Source organism: Perissodus microlepis, chromosome 3, assembly GCF_051167445.1.
Source record: "Perissodus microlepis isolate ML-2025 ecotype Zambia chromosome 3, ASM5116744v1, whole genome shotgun sequence".
Classification (NCBI taxonomy): Eukaryota; Metazoa; Chordata; class Actinopteri; order Cichliformes; family Cichlidae; genus Perissodus; species Perissodus microlepis.
Genome location: NC_140463.1, coordinates 28,208,440 through 28,226,943, shown reverse-complemented (window position 1 = coordinate 28,226,943; position 18,504 = coordinate 28,208,440). Strand labels below are relative to the sequence as shown.

The following is an 18,504-nucleotide window of genomic DNA, read 5'->3' as shown; positions in this document are numbered from 1 at the left end:
GTTTACATGTGTCTTAACAGGAAAACTCCAACAATGATCCAGCTGTCTGCAGGCAGCTCAGGACAACAGTTTTTCTCACTGTGCAAACAGAAAGGAGAGACACCATGGAGGCTCTTAAAATATCAGCAGTTTAAAGAGGAATGTACAGAGATGACAGTTTGATAAGAGGATGATAAATCAGTGAAATCGTTAGTTTGTTAGACAATCTAATGTGTCACATGCAGGGAAACTAATTAATTTTTGCGTTTGTAGATAAATTACTCTGTGAATGTTTAAAGTGTGATTAGTACTGTAAGAAATGTATTCTTTATGATGATTTAATTTTTTTAATGGTTTTGTTTCTTCAACAGCAAGTAAACCCAGAGCCACACTGACAGCACCAAGTTCAGTCATACCAGCAGGGGGCAGTGTGACACTGAGCTGCTCTGTGGAGGGCTCTGCTGGCTGGAAGTTTGACTGGTTCAGACGTGATTCAGTCTCTTCTAAAGCTCAGCTCATGAGAGGAAATGAAGCAAACAGAGTTATTAGTGTCTCACAAGGAGGTCTGTACCACTGCAGAGGAGGGAGAGGAGATCCAGTTTACTACACAGAGGACAGCAGTGACGTCACAGTTCAGCAAACTCGTGAGTTCCCTCTATTATTTCAATGACTGAAAGATCACACTCTTTGTTTCTGCATCTGTTAAATGAACACTTTGTTTTCCTTTAATGTGAAAGTAAAATTTTATGGATCGTCTTCAAATTTCACAACAATGTATTGGCGTTGTGGGACATAAGTAACTAGGTTGGCTAAGCACTTGAGTTTGAAATTCATTTTTGGGCCCAATGTCAAAGTTGTCCTTAATATATAAATAAAAAATAATCTAGAAACCATTTTTAGTAACATATAATATGAAACGGCATTGAGACAGCTGTACAACACACTATAATCTTTTTTAATACAACACCCTGTTACCACCCCATACATTTTTGCAGCTTCACATGCTGCATGAATATATCTTTAAATCTCAAGTTTTTACAGAAGCCACAGACTTCAGCCAATTCTGCTCCAGTTATTTGGATAAAGTATAATACACAATTTTCTGTATAATGCATCAAGGTCAAAGGTCAGGGTCCCACTTTTCTTTTTCAATGCAACATAATATGACGTCACAATGGCACAACAATATATTTATATGCTACACTATATTTCCATATTACTAATGCTGACATCAGCATAAAACATTAAAGTTTTAGTACAACTCTTGCCCTTCAGAGGGAGCTATGATCTCCGAGTGCTCTTATTATTATATGAAACAGAAATCATGATGCACTTCTCTTGACTTTGATTCTTGTCAATGGATATTTTTCTGTGAACAGTTCCCAGTAAGCCCACTGTGACCCTGCAGCCATCCTGGACTCGGATATACAGCGGTGAGACAGTCACTGTCAGATGTGAGATTCAGGGAGGTGAAGGAGCTCAGTGGACGTTTGAATGGAGAGCAGCCAAGTTAAACACACCTCCAACATCCAATGAATACAGAATCATCAGAGCTACTGAGTCTGACAGTGGAGGATACAGCTGCCGGGGCAGAAGGGACTATTTCTTATCAAAGTGGAGTGATATCATCACACTGACTGTATCATGTAAGTTGAACACATATGAATTCATAACAAATGAATCTGTGAAGTGTATTGTGATAATATCCTTTGTCTTTCAACAATACTGCAGCTTTTGTTTTGTTTTATAGCTTACAAATAGCTTTGAATGTGGTTCCAAAAACAATCACTTACAATGAAACAGCTGGAAAAGGAAAAGAAAACCAATATGTAATTTAAAGAGAAGTCAGATTGTCTCAGATCTTCACCTATATATTTATTTATTTATTTATTAAAGTTGGTACAGATAGATGAAGGTGATGAGTTTTCAATGTAAAATGTTATTTGGCCGTTGTCGCAAGTCTATGAATTATTTAAAATGGAAACATTAAATCACTGTAAATACCTTCTTTGTCACTGATGACTGACAATCGGTGTTCAGTGCAAGGCTTGTTATCTTCCATTCCCAAACAATCACAGGGTATTTAGTTTTTAATAGTTGTTGTAGTAAAATGACTTTATAAACTCTGATGAGGACAAATAGTCTGGGTGTAAGAATAATGACACTCTCCCACGCCAGCAGAAAGAAAAGAAGCAATTCTGTGCGTTGTGACGATTAAAATATGAATCAAAAGGAAACTGAGATGATGCAGTATTCAAAACTGTTTTATTTGATATTTGTCTTTCGGTCAACGAATAATAAACCACAGGAGTAATTAGTCCTGATAAATTACTCAGCGAGTGTTTAAAGTTTAATCACTACTATAAGAAATTTTCTTCGTGAAAAAAGTGATGATCTAATGTTTTACTTTTACTCTAAACTCAACAGCAAGTAAACCCAGAGCCACACTGACAGCACAAAGTTCAATCATACCAGCAGGGGGCAGTGTGACACTGAGCTGCTCTGTGGAGGGCTCTGCTGGCTGGAGGTTTGACTGGTTCAGACGTGATTCAGAGTTTTCTGCAGCTCAGAAAATAGGAGCTGGAACATCAGAGCACACTATCAGTATTTCAGAAGAAGGCATCTATTACTGCAGAGGAGGGAGAGGAGATCCAGTTTTCTCCACAGAGGACAGCAATGACATCATACTTCAGCGAACTGGTGAGTTTAAAATTTTAATTTGGAACAAAACAACAATGTCTGCGCAGGCATAGAGTAAGGAGTTCATTCTTCTTCTTCTTCTTCGTCTTCTTCTTCTTCTTCTTCTTCTTCTTCTAATTAATATTACAGTGTTTGAAAAATGTGATTACCAAAAATGTGAGTGCTTGTTATTGAAAATTATTAAATCATGTGTCATGCAGTCTAATCACTGGAGAAATTATGTCAAAAGTTATTGATCTGAACAGAAAAGTAAAATTACAATTAAGATTTTAGGTTGGATTTTAAAAGAAACTTTCTCTTTTTTTCATTCATTTTGCGAGGGAACCAAAGCAGAATCAGCTACAGAGGTCTATCAAAATGTTTAAGTACTTGGGTCAAACGGCTGAGTGTCTGCACACTGAATGAATCATTATATTATATTATATTATATTATATTATATTATATTATATTATGCAAATACTATATAATATTTTAGTTGCTTTTAAACATTCCTGCACAACAAATCAGCATTCAAATAATTATGATAAAAACCTGCTGCTGCATGTTTTTCTTTGTTAGTTCGTAACAGGATCACAGTGACCCTGTATCACAGCTGGTCTCAGATATTCACTGGTGAGACAATCACTCTCAGATGTGAGATTCAGGGAGGTGAAGGAAAGGTGTGGAAATATGAATGGACAGCACCCAACACAAACAGGCCTCCAACATCCAGTGAATACAGGATCAGCAGAGTTTCAGTGTCCCACAGTGGAGACTACAGATGTCGGGGTAGCAGTGACTATCTCTTAACAGGATGGAGTGATGCCTTCAGACTGACAGTTTCATGTGAGTTGGACCATGATTCATGCTGACATTTAATGTTTTCATGTTTACATTTACATCAGCTGATTTAAAAACTCAAGCACAGCCTGTAATATTGATTGATTGATTGATAATACTTTATTCATCCCAAGGGAAATTGGGTTAAGGCTGCCAGCCTTGCCAGTGCCATCTTACCCTTCCGACCATACATACATTGCACAAACATCACGGGGAAGACAGGTCAGAGAGGTATAACAATGGAAAATGCACAACATGGTGATAGACGAGGAGAAAAAAGAACTCCCCCCAGACTGAGCTCCAACAGGGAGAACAGTTTGAGAACAGAAAAAAACACCTCAGCACAAAGCATATGAATCATCACATCTCACAACATAGAAGACATAAGGTTTGAAGGTGTTTGGAGGGGTGGGGTTGAGTGTAGGTCTGTGTCAGTGTACATGCTTATGTGTGTGTGTTCCGTATTCAGCCGAGAGAAAGTGTCCCTTCACTCAGTCAGGCAAAAGTCAACAATCTTGTGTCGACGTAGGTGGTGTTGAAGGAGGGGGGAGAAAGTCACAACAACAGTCTTGTTATCTAAGTAGAATTTTTGTTATTCCCGTCAGCTTTTGCCTTGAGCATCCAGTGGCGCTAGGGGGGGCGCATGAGATGAAGATGATAGTTGTTTTGGTTAGTGCGAACAAACTGCATCCAATTTTACAGTTGGTCTAATGTCCATCACTTAGGGCTGCACAATTAATCATTAGAAAATCGCGATCTCAATTCATACTTATGTGCGATCTCATTTCCAAATGACAACGATTTAAAAAAAAAGAAAGAAAAGATGACGATTGTACCGCATTTTGATCCGGGACATAATCTGCATGACAACAAGCGCTCACTCTTCCTGCTCAACAAATGACAAGAGCGGAGCCTTATACCACGTGATACAGAAGCCAGCTGGCAGGGAAAAAACAACGGCGAGCACGTGAGAGATCACGAAGCTGGAAAGGCCAAGAAAGTCACAGGAGAAAATCCGTCCCGGTCAACCACCCAAACATCAATAACAGGAACCTTATACAGCACTTCCCCATACCCGTTGAACTCCTGCAGGCACAAAGAAATTACGGAGGCTATCACTTATCACCCGGCTAAAGATATGGCTCCCATCAACACTGTGCAATACGAGGGATTTAGGAAAATGATCAACACCCTAGACAAACGCTACACAGTGTCGTCCCGCAGCTATTTTTCAAATGTTGCACTACCTGCTCTATACACGCAGTGTCGAGCAACGGTGGAGGCGGAATTACAAGCATTACAACATTTTGCGGCAACAACAAAATGTGAGACATTTATTTTTATGTTCATTTATTGCTTTTATGTTCAGTCTCAACTGTTACGAAATTGATGTGCAGTTAATAAGTGCAATAAATATTTATATTGGAAAAGAAAATCGTGAGAGAATCGTGATCTCAATTCTAAGCAAAAAAATCGTGATTCTCATTTCATGCAAAATCGCACAGCCCTACCATCACTGGTCACCAGGTGTCTCAATTCCCATTCTTCTTCTCCAAGATCTTATCCATATTGAGTTCAATAAACGCAGTCTCACAGTACTCACAGCCCTGCCCATCATGTCGACCAGCCTTGTGGGATTTTGAACAGCTGTGAACAGTGTGTGAATGTGTGTGTGAATGGGTGGGTGACTGGATGTGTAAAAGCGCTTTGGGGTCCTTAGGGACTAGTAAAGCGCTATACAAATACAGGCCATTTACCATTTACCATAGCTGTAGCCACTTCTTGTTCTTCGCTAATTCCAGGTCCGAGCCAGCTCCAATCAGCCAGAACTCTATAATCGTGGTTCCGAATTGGTAGATGTCGCTCAATGTCCTCTATCGAGAGTGGCAAACCTGTTCTGGGCCACCAAAGGGCTGTCATTCTTTGCGGTATGTGGGCCATGTGCAGGACTGGACTGGGACAAAAAATCGGCTCCGGCATTTTGACTAGAGACCGGCCCACCAGGTATTATAGGAAAAACCATAAAGCCTTTGAATAAAAACAAACGCTGTTGTCACAGTGATGTACACTGTCTTGTTGGTACATATGTATCAATCTAATAAACTTAAACCTACACCATCCTCCCTATTCTGGTATTCTAAACAGTACTTAGCCGAAACCCAAAGAGTTGGTCGAGTTAACCTCCTGAACTATCTACAACACGTGGTGGAAACCTAAAATTAAGCCAGAGAAGACTAGAGGTGAGACATGATCATTACTGAATATTAAAAATAATAAATGACAGACTTAGTGATATTTTCATAAATTATTCATTTACCACATCAATAAACAGCATGGCAGGGCAAAATATTTTGTCTAACATGTGTAGCTGTTGCTGTTCTGTGAGTCTATCGTGCAAGTGGTGTGATATGCCCATGTAGAAAGGACGGCACTGCAACGCTGGACTTGCCCTTACTCTGGGCTCCCTCTTTATTCTGGCAACTGGTACAAAGTAAACAGCACACAGTCGTCATTAACAGTGTGCAAAGCAACTGCAACATTCAGTTCACCAGCTTGGGAGTATTTTCCTTTTTCTTTCCAAACATAACACTTAACAAATGACTAAGATATATTTATACAACACAACATCAACAAAGTCTTTCTTTTAAAAGTTCTAGCTGAAACCAAACCTGTGATCGTATAGTAGCAGTATTATTTATTTATTTTTCTCCTTGTGGTAAATGAGTGATAAGAGACATTATATCTCCTTTTGCCTAATCAACAACAACAATAACATATAAAAACAGCTTTTCTATTATAAAACAATCATCATTGTTCATCATTTTTTTTCCTATACAACAGCATCAATTAAAACTTATACTTAACAGCGCCTACCTGGTACAAAGAAAACAGCACACAGTCGTCATTAACAGTGTGCAAAGCAACTGCAACATTCAGTTCTGTTAAAAAGAATTAGAACAATGACAATCTCATAGAGAAACATTAGAGCTGAGTGCAAGTCAAAAAGCTAACGAGTACTAGCTTAGCATGCTAACTAAAAATGCTACTCGTGAATAAAGTTACTACCCATGCATCAAAATGCCTGTAGCTTTCAGGTTACATGCTAGTACTGCTTACAATCAAAATGCATGTTGACAATTACCACTATAAGAATGTTTTCATTAATACACATACAAAATTGACAACAGTATCGCTCACAAGCACCTACCACCAGCTTGGGAGTATTTTCCTTTGCTGAGGCATGCGCTGTGCAGCAATTTGAAACCTTAACAGTTGCAGTTGTGGTATTTGTCCAACTATTCACAAAGCACATCAATTTTGAGGAAATTCATTAAGCTATTTTCTAACTCTGTTACACATGGCAACCTTTAAAAAGTGAAAGGAGACAGAGAGACAGGTGAGAAAGAATAAAACTTAATTGAAGTTTCTAGAAAATGTGGGAAAATACTGGCATCATATACAGTGCTTACTTCTGAAGAAATTATGTTGGGACCCTGAAAAAAACGTACTATGTACAATAATGGATTTCTATACATTTGACATCAGATGAAAACTTTGGTTGTAAGATCTGGATAATTATTTGTTAAAAGCTAGAAATTTTAAATGAGAATAAGAAAGAAAAGTATTTTTTGTGCCCTCCTTTTCTTGTTAATGCCCAACCTGGCCCCCTGGCAAAACTTTGCTAGATCCGCCCCTGCACAGTTACCAGCTTTCAGCTACATAGAAAGGGATCCTGGTGTTAGTTGTCTCTCAGAAACAGTTCATAACTTTCCTTCAACCCTTCTTGTCATCTAAAAAGTAAACATGTTTCTCCATCACCTGTTCAGCTCTGATGATTCAGCAAGGACATCTCCTGGTTTCACATTCATGTTTCCCTCTCGCCACATATCCAAACAGATATCATGAGTGATAGGTTTGTAGCGTAAACCTATTCGCTGGAACGTTAAGAACAATTTACTACAAAGCAAAAGCAAAGCAGAGTGTGACCCCATAAACGACTTCCCTAAACCTGCTGGTCTGGAAGTCCAGCAGTTCATCTAAACAAAAGGCACTTAGACTAAAACTGACATAGATATGTTTATCCTACCATGAAACAATAAGAGAAGGTATGACCTCTCCCATGCTCCCAGGGTGTGGGTGTGAATGCCAGAGCACTCTGGAATGCACACGAAGTCTTTGCAGACTAAACCTAACAATGAGCAGCAGCTTTTACAGCTGTGGCTCCAACAAACATCAGCTGATACTAGAATGGTAAATGGCCTGTATTTGTATAGCGCTTTTACTAGTCCCTGAGAACCCCAAAGCGCTTTACACATTCAGTCATCCACCCATTCACACACTAGAAAGTAATATTAAATAAATTCTAACAACAGCTGATCAAGCTTAAACGTGCTTCTGCTGTTTAACTCGACCTCCGCTAGTTTCCTCTTTCTGGCGTAAAGTGGGGGATAAACAAGCAAGAGAGACGAGACTTGCGGCAGAAACGCCGATCAGCTGATCATTGATCAGATTCGTGATTGAAGTAGAAAAGGGAGAGGGAGGGGAAGAGAATGAGAGGAGAAGAGGCAGCTGTGTGGCAAAGACACAGAATAACTCCAGCTTTGTGTCCTTTTTTTCATTCTAGCTGAAGTCCGGGACAAATCGCGTTTATTTTCAGCTCAATACGAAGCGCGTAAAATTTTCTCTGAATACCAGAGGATTCCGTTTTTTATGGGACAGTTGGCAACTCTACTAACTAACCTTATGAATAAAATAAAGTTCACTGTCAGTAACATCATAGCACCCGCCCAGCAGTATAGAAACTCCGTCATGCTAGCTAGTACGCAGTACGAGTTATTGTAACTGACGGTAAAAAGTCAGCATAACGAAAATAAACTCCACCTAAACTTGGTTTATATCTGACCCAGATAGACTGCAGGTCATAACTTATTACCTGAAGCTCAGTTCACCTGACACTCGGCCGCCTAGGGTCTCTGCTCCTCCGCCTCCCCTTTCCCTCATCCACCTGCTGACCTCCAGCACTTCCTAATTTTACTGAATTTGTGAAAGCTCCACCGTAGCCACTACCAAACAATTGAATTATTTTTACACATCTGCCAGCATCTGTCCAATCCGCCACCTTTCACTGTTTACACCGTTACAGAAAAAAAAGACAACAACAAAAAAACATCGGCCCATAAAAACGAAAAATTACCATCGGCCCACCGGGCAAATGCCCGGTATGCCCGATGGCCAGTCCAGCTATGGCCATGTGTAAGTTCTGTGCAGCCACGGGCCAGCTGCAGACACCTGTCTGCTATGTGGGGCCAGGCAGGACAGATAAGGGAAAGGGAGAGGGAGAAGGAGAAAGTGCACCAAGATCATATTATTGGAGACTTTATTTGAATCAGTGAAAATCAGAAAACCATATTTCAATAGTTACAGTGCACTGACTGGCATCTTTTATTTCTTTTGGAGTGTGGGAGAGGTTTATCATTCTTGTACCCAGACTATTTGTCCTTATCAGAGTTTATAAAGTAATTGTACTACTATTAAATAGTACTATTTTAATAGTACTATATTAAAATAGAACTATTAATAGTAGTGTTTTATTATTTTTAACTACTATCAAAAATGTTTTTAAAATAATTGTTTGGGAAAAGGAAGATAAACCACGTTGCATTGAACACTTATGGTTGGCCATCAGTGGCAAAATTCCCACATTGAAACTGACTGGAAGTTATTTACGTTGATTTAATGTTTCCATTTTAAATAATTCATAGACCCGCGACAACTGCTAAATAACATTTTACATTGAAAATTCATGATAACACTCAACAGACTCCAACAGAAATAAAGGTTATTGTTTAGTGCACTGAAACGATTAAAATATTAATGAAAAGGGAAACAGATATGATGAGAAATTTAAAGCTGTTATATCCGATATTTCTCTTTCAATAAATAATAAATCAGAGCGATTTTGATTTTGTAACACAGTCCAATATGTCACATGCAGAGTAATTAGTCATTTCTACTAAAAGTGAATATTTAAAGTGTGATCAGTGCTGTAAGAAATTTCTTCCTGAGACAAGTGACAATCTATTCTACTTTTTCCTGTAAATTACTTGCAGATAAACCCAGGGCCACACTGACAGCAGGAACAACAGTCATACCAGTAGGGGGCAGTGTGACACTGACCTGCTCTGTGCAGAGCTCTGATGGATGGAAATATGAGTGGTTCAGACGAACCCAAACAACCTCTGAAGGTCAAATCAGAGATCAACAAAACAGAGATATCAGAGTATCTCAAGGAGGAATCTACCGCTGCAGAGCAACAAGAGGAAACCCAGTTTACTACACTGATATAAGTGATGATGTCACCATTGAGAAAACCAGTGAGTTCAGTAATTTAGTTTGAAATATACATTCACTCATGATTATCAAACATACAATGTTAAGTTTTCTGTGTTGATTTCATGTTTCTATTTGTATCTCAACTGTTAATATGTGTAAACAGTTTCCAATAAAGTTGTTGTAAAACAACAACCCAACTGGCCTCAGATATTCAGAGGTGAGACGATCACTCTGACATGTGAGGTGCAGGAAGGAGGTGAAACCACTGAGTGGTGGTATGAATGGAGAGGACCCAGACAAACCACATGGTGGACACACAATAATGATGTGACATTCAGAGTTTCTGAGTCCAGCAGTGGAGACTACATGTGTAAGAGTCAACGCAGAGATGACTCATATTCTTCAACAGAGTGGAGTGAAGCCTTCACATTGTCAGGATCAAGTAAGTCATGTTTGTTGTGTGATCTCCATTTGACAAATGTCATAATGGTCAGCACAGGATGAATTCAATGGTCTACAAAGCATGTTACATTGTTAGTCAGACAAAGAGCTGCAGCTGATAGTAGCCTCATTGTAGACAGTTTGTCACCACTTTGTGTCATGAACTTTCAGCTGGTATAGAGACGCTAATGCTGACCTGCTGCTCCATCACCTCAGGACAATAATGGCATAAATAAACAGGATGAAAATATAGTATAGTATCTGCACGTTATGTACAACCGGCAGATAGAGGAAGTGGCTGACATCCAGAAGTCCTACCCGTGGCTGGACAAAGTTGGACTGAAAGACAGCACAGAGGCACTAATCATGGCAGCACAGGAACAAACTCTGAACACAAAATCCATAGAGGCTGGGCTCTACCACATCAGGCAAGACCCCAGGGGCAGGCTATGTAAAGATGCTCCTGAGACAATCCAGCACATAACAGCGAGGTGCAAGATGTTAGCAGGCAGGGCATACATCAAATGCTATAACCAAGTGGCCGGCATAGTATACAGAAACATCTGCGCCAAGTATGGCCTGGAAGCCCTGAGGTCAAAATGGGAAACCACCAATGTTCCCTCTAAGCTGCACGCGTGCACAATTGCGCACTGCTGGCCCGGTCTCTGCACACAGAAAAGCTGCGTTGCACACAAAAAAAAATCTAACCTGAATTGAAATTAAAATAAATACGTTAACAATTCATTCTCTTTTGCAGTGTGAGTCAGTAAGTGACCGGTGACTGGCTGCTCCAGCCAATGATGCGATTCACATTCGTATATACGCAGCTAATCAATGTCGCTGACAGGCTATGACAGCGTCTCTATGTGCCGACACCGGTGTTTTAGCTAGCAAAGCGGCGTGGCTGATGTGGAGTGAAGCCACATTAATGACAACGTGTACAACCATTGGGGATGCGAGGAGGACAGACGGAACAATTGACCGTCAAAGTGTGGACTTTATACCAGTTTTTAAATTCTGTTAATAGGCCACGTAAAAGCAGAGTTATAATAAAAAATATATGCAATGTTTGTTTTTTTTCCTGAATACTATCGTTGTTTATATTTACTGCGGGAAGAAACGCTAAAAACAGAGTTTTATAAGGAAAACGCTCGAAAGCGCTCTCCGCCTGTGAGCAAACTCCCCCCCAAAACCCCACCCTTTCCTATTGGTGGAAAAATGGATCATGTCGACCCATCAAAAAATGATATGGCAACATGGCATTTAATTGTGTAGGAAGTTGGTAATTTTTAGGAGTGACGGTGGTGTTTTGAGATGTGAGAGATTTGCGATGTTTAGTGTGTTTGTTAGTGTGTAGTGTAGTCAATAGTTTTGTTGTGTGTGTCAGAACAATGAGGCAACTGCTGAATGTTACAGGTGTTACAGCAGTGATACATCTCCTGTTGTCAGGCCTGCAGGTATCAGGCTGTTGTTCTCCTTTATCTCATAGTGGACAGAAATTATTTTTGGAGTGGCACAAATAATTTGTGTGGCATCAAATTTGATGCAGAACAGCTGATTGTTCTGTAAATAGTTTTAAATGTTTATTTTAAAAACTACCTTGGCTGCATTTTTAGGTAAACAGCTGCAAAAAACTTTGGTGTTTGCAAAACTCAGTTACTTTTTTGAAGAAGTAACTATATAATTAATTGCCCAACATTGGTCATGTACTGTATTTTGCATACGGAGAGTTACAGGACTCTCTCCCAGACCACAGACTCATACTCAAAATTACAAGTCAGAGCTTTATAAAAAAAAAAGAAAGAAAGTTGTGTTTTCAAAATTGGTGTTCAAGTTATTTTTGGGTGAACCAAATTTTGGTGGACCAGGGTCTGCGTGCAGCCCGTGTCCATCAAAGCATGGCGAATACACCCTTGACATCTTACCGGCACGCAGTACGTCCCTCCTGGACCAGGGGCGGGCGCTGGAGCGCCGGCAACACGGAACACCTGCCCCACCTCCATGAGCGGACATTCTAAGTGCAGGTGCCCCAGCCACCCACACTTCCAGCAGTCCGGCCCCGGCGTCTGTGCGGCTCCCCGTGGCTCCAGGGCAACCTCGGTGGCCGCCGGGCTTCCGGCGGACAGCAGCGGCCGGAACGGGTTCCTGGGGCTCCACCCCGCTGCCTGCTCCGTTCCCACAGGGCCGCCGTCCCTCTGCTGTGACTACAGGCGCTCCGCCGCAGCTCCTCAGGGCTGGGTCCCGGGTTGGCCGCCAGATAATCGCCGCTGTCAGATCTGCCGGGCGGTGGCAGCGGACCCAACGAGCCGTTGCCTCAGGCAGGCCCCCCACGAACTGCTTGAGGACGATCAGATTTAGCAGCCGAGCCTCCCCAGCCGAGGGGCCCGGTCGCAGCCACCTCGCTGCCGTATCCTCCAGCTGCCGAGCCCATCCAAATGGCCGCTCCCCTCCCGTCATCCTGCTGGCCCGGAATTGCTGACGGTAATCCTCCGGGGAGAGGCCCAGACAATCCAGCACCACCCGGCACACATCCTCAAACACCCCCCGTGAGCCGGGGGGCAAGCTCAGCGCCGCCGTCTGGGCCTCGCCCGACAGAAGCGGCAGCAGCCGGGCGGCCCATTCCTCCTTCGGCCAGTGACAGGCCACCGCCGTGGCCTGGAAAGCCTCGATGAACACCAGCGGGTCCTCCCCATCCCTCATCCAGTGCAACGTCACCGACAGTGGAGGGGGGGCCGCAGTCCCCAGCAGCTGCCCCAGAGCCGCGGTCTGCTGCTCCGATTGCTGGTGAAGCAACGCCAGCTGGTGGTCCTGCGTGGCAGCCTGATGAGCCGCCATCGCCGCCATGTCCAACATCATCTGGCCCAAGATCTGCAGCGGTTGGGCGGGTGGCTGGGCGGACGGCGGAGCCGCCGGGAGAGCAGGTGGAGCGGGCTGGGGATTGGACATCGCGCCAGGGTTTTGGCACCAGTGTAATGTTTGTCCTGTAAAGCATCCACGGGACACAGGTGTGGGGACAGCAATACTGAAACTGTACTGAAACTATTAAAATATTAATGAAAAGGGAAACAGATATGATGAGAAATTTAAAGCTGTTATATCCGATATTTCTCTTTCAATAAATAATAAATCAGAGCGAGTTTGATTTTGTAACATAGTCCAATATGTCACATGCAGAGTAATCTACTAAAAGTGAATATTTAAAGTGTGATCAGTGCTGTAAGAAATTTCTTCCTGAGACAAGTGACAATCTATTCTACTTTTTCCTGTAAATTACTTGCAGATAAACCCAGGGCCACACTGACAGCAGGAACAACAATCATACCAGTAGGGGGCAGTGTGACACTGACCTGCTCTGTGCAGAGCTCTGATGGATGGAAATATGAGTGGTTCAGACGAACCCAAAGAACCTCTGATGTTCAAATCAGAGATCAACAAAACAGAGATATCAGAGTATCTCAAGGAGGAATCTACCGCTGCAGAGCAACAAGAGGAAACCCAGTTTACTACACTTATATAAGTGATGATGTCACCATTGAGAAAACCAGTGAGTTCAGTAATTTAGTTTGAAATATACATTCACTCATGATTATCAAACATACAATGTTAAGTTTTCTGTGTTGATTTCATGTTTCTATTTGTATCTCAACTGTTAATATGTGTGAACAGTTTCCAGTAAAGTTGTTGTAAAACAACAACCCAACTGGCCTCAGATATTCAGAGGTGAGACGATCACTCTGACATGTGAGGTGCAGGAAGGAGGTGAAACCACTGAGTGGGAGTATGGATGGAGAGGACCCAGGACACCCACACAGTGGACACACAATAATGATGTGACATTCAGAGTTTCTGAGTCCAGCAGTGGAGACTACATGTGTAAGAGTCGACGCAGAGATGACTCATATTCTTCAACAGAGTGGAGTGAAGCCTTCACATTGTCAGGATCAAGTAAGTCATGTTTGTTGTGTGATCTCCATTTGACAAATGTCATAATGGTCAGCACAGGATGAATTCAATGGTCTACAAAGCATGTTACATTGTTAGTCAGACAGAATTGTAGATTCAAACAATTGAAGATATGAAAGATATGAAGCAAGGTATATGGAATTCAAAGAAAAAAATCATAAAAAACTCTAAATATGTTTTATATTTTAGATTCCTCAAAGTAGCCACCCCTTGCTTTGTTTACAGCGCTCCAAACCCTTGGCCTTCTCTCAATGAACTTCATGATTTTGTCACCTGAAATGGTTTTTACTTCACAGCTGTGCCTTGTCAGGGTTTATTTGTGGAATTTCTTGCCTTCTTAATGGGGTTGGGACCATCAGTTGTGCAGAAGTCAGTTTGGTACACAGCTGACAGGAGCCCAGAGTCCAGATAAATGCCACGCAGAGTTTCAGTAGCAGACACATCTCTACATCAACTGTTCAGAGGAGACTGCGCAAATCGGTCTTTCATGGTCAAATATCTGCTAAGAAACCACGACTAGGGAAAAGCAACAAGCAGAACAGATTTGTTTGGACCATGAAACTCGAGGAATGGACATTAGACCAGTGGGAATCTGTGCTTTGGTTTGATGAGTCAAAATTTGAGATGTTTGGTTCGACCTGTCGTGTCTTTGTGCGACTCAGGAAAGGTAAAAAGATGGTCTCTATACATGCATGGTTCCCACCGTGAAGCATAGAGGAGGAGGTGTGATAGTGTGGGGCTTTGTTGGTGACACTGTTGGGGATTTATTCAAAATTGAAGGCACGCTGAACCAGCGTGGTTATCACAGAGTTGTGCAGCGATGTGCCATCCCATCCGGCTTGTGTTTCTTGTGTTTGACAGAAATATGCAGTAACGCGTTACTGTAATCCAATTACTTTTTTCAAGTAACGAGTAAAGTAAGGGATTACTATTGCAAAAACGGTAATTAGATTACCGTTACTTTCCCGTAGGAACGCTGCGTTACTGCGTTACTAAAACCGTGATTTTTTGCGAGAATGTCTCATGACAGTGACGTAAGCGAGTGCCACGTTTGTGACAACAGCTGTGTGCAGATCAACAATGGATCATATATCGAGTGCGGGAGAGAGTATGAGCGTGCAGCGTTTAAAGCGTGGAAGTACTGACCTTACTTTGAGTTTGATTCCATAAAAAGTGACAAAAACATTAGTGTCCGTTGTGCGTGGGAAGAAAACTTCTTTTTACAGCGAAAAAAAACCCCTAAACTTCCAAGCAAGCACCGAGTGCGCTATGACGTAATGGGAAGTTCACAGAGAAACTCGCGGATTCTTCCACTGACCGCTGCGGCACACCTGCACCAGGGTAAACCTCCGCCTACCCTACTCCTGCTTTACAGGTGAAAATAGAGCAACAGGACCGCTAGTCTTTGATTTTATTTATTTTCTGCTGTGTTTTACTTGCATCTATTTGAAAGAGTGAGTGTTAACACACAAAAAAAATATGTGCTGGAATGTGCAGAAGATAGGTTTAAATATTAAACAAATTTCTTCCAGTCAGAGAATGCTGCATATAATTAAATTTTTGCTTGATGCATAAAGTTAAAAGATTAAAACTAATAAAACAAGTTTTAAAAAGAGACTTTTCCATTTGATTACATTTTGTATGATGGATTATGCAGAAAAAGTAGAATTGGGCTGAAAGGTCTATCGCTTTATCACCTATTCAGGTTGTAAATCGTGTTTTTAAAAAGTAACTAAGTAAATAATTACTTTTGAAAATATGTAATAAGTAAAGTAACGGGATTACTTTTTTGGGGAAGTAATCAGTAATTAGTTACTGATTACTTTTTTCAAGTAACTTGACCAACACTGGTGTTTGATTGTTTGATATTTCTCATCATCTCTGTGAACTCCTTCAAGACTGAAAACCATTTCAGGTGACAACATCATTAAGGTCATTGAGAGAATGAGTGTGTAAAGCAGTAATTGAAGCGAGGGGTGGCTATGTCTTGTGAGAACCTACAGTGTAAATAGTCATGAAAATAAAGAAAAAAACCTTTAAATAAGAACATGTGTCCAACTTTTTGTCTGGTAGTATATGTGTGTGTATGTATGTATATGTCCTTTTCATAAGAGCAGATAAACCCACAGCCACAGTGGCACCAGAAAAGGAAGTCATATAGTCATACAGTTTCTCCTCACGGTCTCACTGTTTTTCTCCATCTGTTAAATCGACACAAAATGATCCTTTTATTTTTGTGCAGGTCCATTCTTCACTATAAAACAACAAATTTACCATTATTATGAAATACATATCTTAATATTTCTCTGTTGATTTTGTTTCTATTTTATGACTATTTTTCTGTGAACAGTTCTCAATAAACCCACTGTGACCCTGCAGCCATCCTGGACTCAGATATACAGCGGTGAGACAGTCACTGTCAGATGTGAGATTCAGGGAGGTGAAGGAGCTCAGTGGACGTATGAATGGAGAGCAGCCAAGTTAAACACACCTCCAACATCCAATGAATACAGAATCATCAGAGCTACTGAGTCTGACAGTGGAGGATACAGCTGCCGGGGCAGAAGGGACTATTTCTTCTCAGAGTGGAGTGATATCATCACACTGACTGTATTGTGTAAGTTCGAGATGTTACATCTATAATAGGTAAAAAAAAATAAAAAGGCTTATTCTATGATACAGCTTTCTAGCTATCTTAGTGCTGCTCAACTTTCAGATGGCAATAAAAGTACTGTTTTTTTTTCTTTGTTGAATAAAAGTATTCACAGTGAAAGATCCAGTATAGAACAATGTGTATCACAGCATCATCTTTCTTATCTGCCCTGTCAACATCTACTGTACAGATGGTGAACCTGTCTTAGCACATCCACTAAGAAAAAATTATGAATTTGTCTAATTTATTATTTATTTCTTTTTCCTTTTATTCTTCTTCTCCTCCATTTCTATATTCACTGGTTTGTCTTCTGAGTATCTGAGCATTTTTTTCCCTGTGGCTCCACATGTGGAGTTTTACCTATTCCACCAACTTACTGTATTATGGTGTAGTTAGTTCAGTTTTTTTAGCCTAAATTTATTTTTAAATGGATTGCTAGACACACTTTTTTTAAATAGAAAATTTGGAAAAAGTCTAGCTGCGATTTAAAACTGTAAAATGGCCTAATTTTATTTAAAGATTTGGCTGGTGCTGATATGATTTATCATTTTTCTCCATTTACATTATTATTATTATTATTATTATTGACATTAACTCTTAGACGAAATCAAAGTACATAAAATATATCCACTAAATGTATTTAGGATTAGAAAGTGTTCATTTCTCTGCAGTAGAACATCTGATTCTTCTAGAGTCTGATCAGTAAATTATGTCACACTTCAAGTATAACATTTACTATTATTATAACAAATATATTCCTAAAACAGTGAATTAAATATAAAAAATTCACATTGGAGCTCACACTGAGTGATCTTTGTGAGTTATGATAGAATTACTTGCAATGAGACTTGAAATCCTTTAAGCCTTGCAATTTTCAACTCGAGTGGACAAAACAGTGTCTCACGGGAAGGTCTCTTCCTTCGTGCAGAGGAGGAAGAGGAAAACCCATTTTACTACACAGAGTACAACAGGGAATAAGTGAAGTTTTGATTTGGGGTTTAAAGAACAATGTAGAATAAATTCACGATCGTGCTGAATTCACGATTCAGCATTTAGATGAAGACACAACAGCACAATATTTCTTTAACCTGTTTGGCATTATTATTATGTGTGTGCGTATATATGTATGTATGTATATATATAAATATATATATATGTATACTATGCCGGCCACTTGGTTATGGAGTTCCATGTATGCCTTGCCTGCTAGCATCTTGCACCCTGCTGTTATGTGCTGGATTGTCTCAGGGGCATCTTTACACAGCCTGCACCTGGGGTCTTGCCTGGTGTGATTCTATGGATCTTGTACTCAGAGCTTGTTCTTGTGCTGCCATGATTAGTGCCTCTGTGCTGTCTTTCAGTCCAGCTTTGTCCAGCCACTGGTAGGATTTCTGGATATCAGCCACCTCCTCTATCTGCCGGTGGTACATACTGTGCAGGGGCCTGTCCTTCCATGATGGTTCCTCGTCTCCCTCCTCTTTCTTGGGTTTCTGCTGCCTGAGGTATTCACTCAGCACTCGGTCAGTTGGGGCCATCTTCCCAATGTATTCTTGGATGTTCGTTGTCTCATCCTGGACTGTGGTGCTGACACTCACCATTCCCCGGCCCCCTTCCT

At 41.0% G+C, this 18,504-nt stretch overlaps 1 protein-coding gene across 1 annotated transcript in view; it reads left to right on the top strand.

Annotated features, from left to right (window-relative positions):
• The window catches only part of LOC146390973 (Fc receptor-like protein 5), a 35,216-nt gene that overhangs the window by 3,074 nt on the left and 13,638 nt on the right, over positions 1 to 18,504 (top strand). Inside the window, exons 5-13 of the mRNA XM_084923845.1 lie at positions 351 to 623; positions 1,359 to 1,625; positions 2,407 to 2,679; positions 3,239 to 3,505; positions 9,610 to 9,873; positions 9,996 to 10,274; positions 13,554 to 13,817; positions 13,940 to 14,218; positions 16,587 to 16,853. Of these exons, the coding sequence (XP_084779971.1) occupies positions 351 to 623; positions 1,359 to 1,625; positions 2,407 to 2,679; positions 3,239 to 3,505; positions 9,610 to 9,873; positions 9,996 to 10,274; positions 13,554 to 13,817; positions 13,940 to 14,218; positions 16,587 to 16,853 (2,433 nt within the window). The remainder of the gene's footprint in view (positions 1 to 350; positions 624 to 1,358; positions 1,626 to 2,406; positions 2,680 to 3,238; positions 3,506 to 9,609; positions 9,874 to 9,995; positions 10,275 to 13,553; positions 13,818 to 13,939; positions 14,219 to 16,586; positions 16,854 to 18,504) is intronic.